We start from the raw sequence: 6,000 nt of genomic DNA, 5'->3' as shown, positions 1-6,000 counted from the left end.
AATATCATCTTTATGAAAGTTATATGAGAATTGTAGAGCATTTTGGGTATTAATAAACTGTCTATTAATTCTACTCTAATTGATTGAATATATGCCCCTTAGTTCTTATACTTTTAGCACACTACCTTATGTTTGTTTTTATTTATAATATTTTGCTATTCTTATTTGTTTTAAAAAATTGAAAGCCACCCCAAATAAGAAAACATTTAAGGATAAAATAGTTTAAAATTCTTAACTGCATGTGAGTCCTGGATGAGAAATAGGTAGGCTAAATTAAGATATTATAGAATAATTAAAGCCATGCAGCAAAATCTTAAATTTTCACTTAATATTCTTTTCAACTATGTTCCTCTGTACTTGGGAAAAACAAGTTCACTTATTCATCTCACAAAGGAACATGTCTTAGGAATAAACACTTTTTAATCTAAGTATCTTGGTTTTACAATACCTGGCTCGACGATGAGTCATTTTAGGTAGAACGGGGCTTATGATCTGGGAGGTATGATAAGACTTTTCCTAGGGACAATGGTGCATTTTGTTTGCTGACACCAAGGTTTTTAAAGGCATAATTATTTTCATTACTGAGTGGAGATCAAGTGAGGATTCATAAGATATTTCCATTCTGTGCAGTTTCAACACCATGGCCAATCCTGGGAACAGAAGAGGGATCTACCGCCCCTTGACCCTTACCTGCTCCCTGCTCATTGTGGGAATGTGCTGTGTGTCTCCTTTCTTCTGCCATAGCCAGACAGACCTGCTGGCCCTTAATCAAGCTGATCCTCAGTGCTGGGAATCTTCTTCAGTGCTCCTCCTAGAAATGCGGAAGCCTCGAATTTCTAACACTGTTTCAGGTTTCTGGGATTTTATGATCTACCTAAAGTCATCTGAGAACTTGAAGCACGGGGCACTGTTTTGGGATCTGGCCCAACTCTTCTGGGACATCTATGTGGACTGTGTCCTCTCCAGGAACCATGGCTTAGGAAGGAGGCAATTGGCTGGGAAGGAAGAGGAGATTGCAGCAGTGCGTCCACAGCACACAGGGAGAAAACAAGGTGGTGAACTCTAGATCCCGTGTTTTTCGAAAGGGTCAATGAAGTATGAATGTGATGAATTGTGAGGAAGAGGGAAATGGCTTTCGGGGAATCCATTGCCACATATATTCCTCTCAGGGGTGAACCCAAGAGCACATAAGTGATAGGAAGATAGCACTGCCTTTTGCATTTCATGGTAGCTGTTTGTATCAACATATTGTCATTTTCATACTTCATGTAAACAGCAGCAAAGAAGAGTCAAAAAGGCAAGTAAGGAAAAGCATGATTCTCAAAATACAACATAAAGGCATAAAGCGATTAGCCTGAATATTAGCAGTCATAACCTGTCTTTGCATGCTATGGATTTGGGAAGATTTGAATGTAAGTCTGGGGAATATTCACAGCACGCAAGCTCTTGCCTCTTTTAAATAGAAAAAAAGACTGCTTTCATGTAAATGGAGAGGCTCCTTGTAATGTACTTAGTTGGTGAAGTAAAGGGCAGAAAAATTGGCTAGCTTGCAGATTCACTCCTTGTTGCTTTTTGAACACATCTCAAATACGTAATTAACTTCCAGCAAGTTGAATGATTAATTTTTAGTAATTTGGAACTTCTGACAAATTTAGAGATTCTCACTGGTGTAAATATTTTATTAAAAAACAGTCTTCTCTGGGGGCACTAGAAGAAGTATCCTTTATAGAATTAGAATTAGAGCAAGTGAGCCCCAATGAGTAAGCTGAGAGATAGATACCCTGGCCCTATTCATATTGTTTTTGTTCCATTTTTAGAGTTGTTTCAACCAATGAGCTTGCAATCCTTGCAGCAAATCCTGTTTGGGTGCTTAGAGTCATTTAAGCGATAGTGCAAAACTGAGGCAGAAATAAAATTTACATTTGTATATTTTATTGTGAGAACTGTTATAATCCCTATAATTTCCCTATTAAAACAGCACTTAACAGTAATATTTCTAGAGCAACACTTTTCCGAGATTGTAGAGCTTTTATATATCTAGTTTGCTTTAACCTCACTAAAAATCTTATGATTTGCTGATCCATTAAACCAGATAATCTTCTGCTGTTATTTATAGATAAATTTATTATTTTGGCAAGTGTCATTGTAACTTAAACCAATTTCCATATTTAGAGGAAATATTCTTCTATCAGCTTAGCTACTAAAGAAATACAAAAATAAGCGTCTTTCAATGTTGGTTACCAATATTTAAAAATTATTTAAACAGAGGCTGTTTAGACATCAGCATCAAGAGAATTACATACTTTCTTCACTTGCAGTCAAATGCTCTACCCCTGTATATTTTCTTCATTTGTACTGTAGGACTCTTTCTTCCATTCTTACCATGTTTAGTTGTCATACTCAAATCACTACCAATATTTATCTTTTATATTTGCACTCACTTTGAATTACTAAATTATCTATAGAATAAATGAATGTAATAATATTTGTGTTCAGATGAACACGAGAATAAGTATACACACACACAAGGTCTTTCTCTAAAGCAGCTTTCAGTTTGCTTGCTTGCAATGTGGCTATCAGAATAGTCAGAAGCTTCATGTAATTTTTGGAGCATATTTCAACATAGCATTTCTATCTTCTTATTCTTCTTTTTAAAGGCAGTAGATTTATCTTCAGCTTTGGAAGCCACTTTTTTAATCTTGCTACAGAGTTGCTGTTGACTCAGCTGGTCTGCAAACTTTAGTCAGAGTGACTATGTAGCAGGAGGGAACATTCCACTTTATTGGAGTTATTTTAATGTTTGACATAAACAACTGTTTGCAGATCAGGAAACAAAGCTTTCCATTTTGATTGTATCATCACAGTCAAAGAGGGTCTTGGGTCAAGAAGACACCGTGTCTAAAAGTTAAATAGTTGCTGGAACATCGAGATTTCATCTCAAGAGGCTTGCTGAGATCTCTAGTGGCTCAGCGGGGCTCTGGATGTACCTGCACGGATTCTCCACTAACTTTTTCTATTGTCCTTGGGGGATTAATACGCTACCAGGTTGGGATGGAGGTGAGGGTGAAGAGATGTTTGTCTCTCTAGTTCTCAGGGAAATCAAATCACCAGAGCAGAAGGGAAGAACTAATATGTCTACATAATATGCAAAAGGGTTCTTATTTTGATATCTTCAAGTTTAATAGTTTAAATACACTTGAGAATTGTTGCTATCAATCATTGCTAAAAACATGAAACTCCTGGGCACCTGGGTGGCTCAATTGGTTGAGCAAACTGACTCTTGATTTTGGCTCAGGTCATAATCCCAAGATTGTGGGATCAAGCCTGCGTTGGGCTCCACACTGAGTATGGAGCCTGCTTAAGATTCTTCCTCTCTCTGTCTCTCTTCCTCTGCCTCTCTCCCCTTCCTTATCTAAAACAAAAACAAAAACAAAAAAAAAATAAAAAAAACCCCAAACCATAAAACTCCTATTTTGTATGCCAGTATATCCTCTTTGTTACTATTGGGTCAAAAACTATGAAAACAAGAGATATTAAATAGCTATGCAACCTCAGTCAACTTATTTAGCCCTCAGTTTCTTCATCTGAAAAAGAGGGGTGTGGAAAGAACTAGATGAACTGTAAAGTTTCTTTATGTTCTCCTTTCTAATGTTCTGTGATTCTATAAAAAAGAAATTTATGAGAGGCATGTATTTAACAATCAATAGAGTATGGAAGAGCTTTACCCCAAGGACAGCTTGTTGAGCTGAGTGATGACGTAGTTACTATAGTTGTTTATAACAGTGCTAAACAGGAACAGAGGGAATCTAGAAATGAGAATTCCAAAAATTCTGAGGTCTAGATGTGTTCTCACTTGAGAAAAGACTCAAAAGGTCATTGTTAGTTTGTCTAGAAAGGATGAGGTATTAACTGAATGCTGTAATATCCAGAAGGTGTGAAAATGGTGTAACCGGCCTTAACCACCAAAGTATGATGGATTTTGTCAAGGCAGAAGGAGGGAGAGAGTTATTAATTGATTTAGGAAAAGAGTAGGCTGATAACTTCCAAATAGAAAATGACCGATTTGACGTTAACTCATGGGTTAGTAAAGGCTTCAATGCAAATGAAGGGATTTTGAAGTATATCCTTGTTTGTGTCAAAACCCAATGGCCCTTTCCTTCAACAAATCATGCTTTGCCAGTGAGAGAAATTAAAAAAAAAAAACCTGCCTGCCTGAGACTGGCAGTTTGTATGTTCTAGAAAAATTGGGAGTCTTTGCATTCCTTCATGATAAGAACATTAAAATTCAAGTTTATAATTTGATGATATTTGCGGTTGGTGTCTAACTAGCTGGTAAATGTTAGTGCTTGTTTTTGTAAAGCACCAAGCATTAGAGAAAACAGTGCTTCGGGAATATAAATAATTAGATGCACCAATGTTTGATTTTTTTTACTTTACTTACTCCAAGAAATTTCCTAGAAACATCTTTAGAAATTACTTATCTAGAACTCTACCCTAGAGAAATATTCAGAGATGTAACCAATCATGCAGTACATGAATCTTCACTGCAATGCTATTTATAACAGTAGAAAATGTGGAAATAATTGGAACGTCGCACAATAAGGTAATGGTTCGCTAAATTATGGTATAAAGTGTGTATGCATAAAATTATGGTTATCTCTGAAAGATTATATTATGGGTAATTTAAGTTTTTTCTGTATATTTTTGTATTCAAAATGATATAATGACCACTTTTACTTGTTTAGTCAGAACATATCTTGATACATACATTTTAGTTAACAAGGACATGTCTTTATTATACTTTACTTAGGTTATTTAACTAAACTGCAAAGGACACATACACACTCCTGCAATAAATTTATACAGACTTCTGATAGAGTGACAGAAATAACAAACTTTAAAACCAATTTATTGACATTTAATTAACCAGAGAATAATTTGGTGCTCTAACGACTAGTTCCTTTTCTCTGCTTTCAGGTTCATATTCTCAGCAGCTAAGAACACCTTTCCTAAAGAAGAAAGAGTTGATTGAAGGTGTGATAAGCATGCACTTGCACGGAAGTGGGTCTAAGCTCATTGGGAAAGTCACCCGTGGCCTGGAAATAAAGAGAAAGTAAATCTAACCTCAGAGCTAACTCGTATCTTGGAACTAAAAAAACATTGTTTCCTTGACTCTTGATCATTTAATTACTTGAAATGGTAGGAATGTCCAGAGGTAAATATTAAGCCACATTCTCTCAGCGTACCTACTTAAGGTTTTTCATTATTTTAGCCTGCTAGCATGTTCCTTCAAAGGGTGGCTTTACTGCCAGCTCATCCCACTATCTGAAAGAGTTAAAATAGCTTCCAAAGATGACCAGGGGATTGGGCGAGTCACATTGTTTGTATTCACTCTGATCAGCTGTTCTGGGATGCTGGATCTTGGTGAACTGGAGTGCCATACATTTAACTTGAATACACTGCATGACTTCTAAGCCAGTAGCCACTGCTTACGTACAGGCATAATGGGCTATATTTATTACCAGTTACTGACTGTCTATAATACCTAAATCTTGTTTGAAAGAATATTTTTGAATAATGAATAAAACAAAGAACAAGAAAAACCATATGCAACGGCAAATAAAGCATTCTTCTAATGGAAACAAAATTAATAAAAGCTCTGGATCCCAAGTGACATTATTGGAGTCTTTTTTTTTTTTAAGTTCATTTTTATTTATTTTAAGAGAGAGACAGAGCAAGCAGGGAAGGGGCGGAGAGAGGGGGGGAGACAGAATCCCAACCAGACTCCACACTATCATTGCAGAGCCGGATGTGGGGCTCAAACCTGCTGTGAGATCATGACCCAAGTCAAAGTCAAGAGTCGGTCGCTCAACCAACTGAGCCACCCAGGAGCCCCAGAGTCTTTTTTTTTTTTAAGTAGGTTTCACAACCAGCATAGAGCCCAATGAAGGGCTTAAACTCACAACCCTCAGATCAAGACCTGAGCTGAAATAAAGAGTT

The 6,000-nt window shown here is 36.6% G+C and overlaps 1 protein-coding gene across 1 annotated transcript; it reads left to right on the top strand.

Moving 5' to 3' along the window:
* Positions 1-640: 640 nt before the first annotated feature.
* On the top strand, positions 641-5,117 carry FAM237A (family with sequence similarity 237 member A). The gene is made up of 2 exons (XM_047873639.1): positions 641-1,052; positions 4,978-5,117. The coding sequence occupies exons 1-2, from the start codon at positions 641-643 to the stop codon at positions 5,115-5,117; spliced, it is 552 nt and encodes a 183-aa protein (XP_047729595.1).
* Positions 5,118-6,000: the final 883 nt, after the last annotated feature.

This window comes from Prionailurus viverrinus, chromosome C1 (genome assembly GCF_022837055.1).
Source record: "Prionailurus viverrinus isolate Anna chromosome C1, UM_Priviv_1.0, whole genome shotgun sequence".
Classification (NCBI taxonomy): Eukaryota; Metazoa; Chordata; class Mammalia; order Carnivora; family Felidae; genus Prionailurus; species Prionailurus viverrinus.
This window is presented reverse-complemented; position numbering and strand designations above follow the sequence as displayed.

Excerpts from the sequence above, each read along its gene's own strand:
- FAM237A (XM_047873639.1), top strand. The coding sequence starts at position 641 with ATGGCCAATCCTGGGAACAGAAGAGGGATCTACCGCCCCTTGACCCTT. Across the intron at positions 1,053-4,977 it reads GCACACAGGGAGAAAACAAG|GTTCATATTCTCAGCAGCTA; the intron begins GTGGTGAACTCT and ends CTCTGCTTTCAG.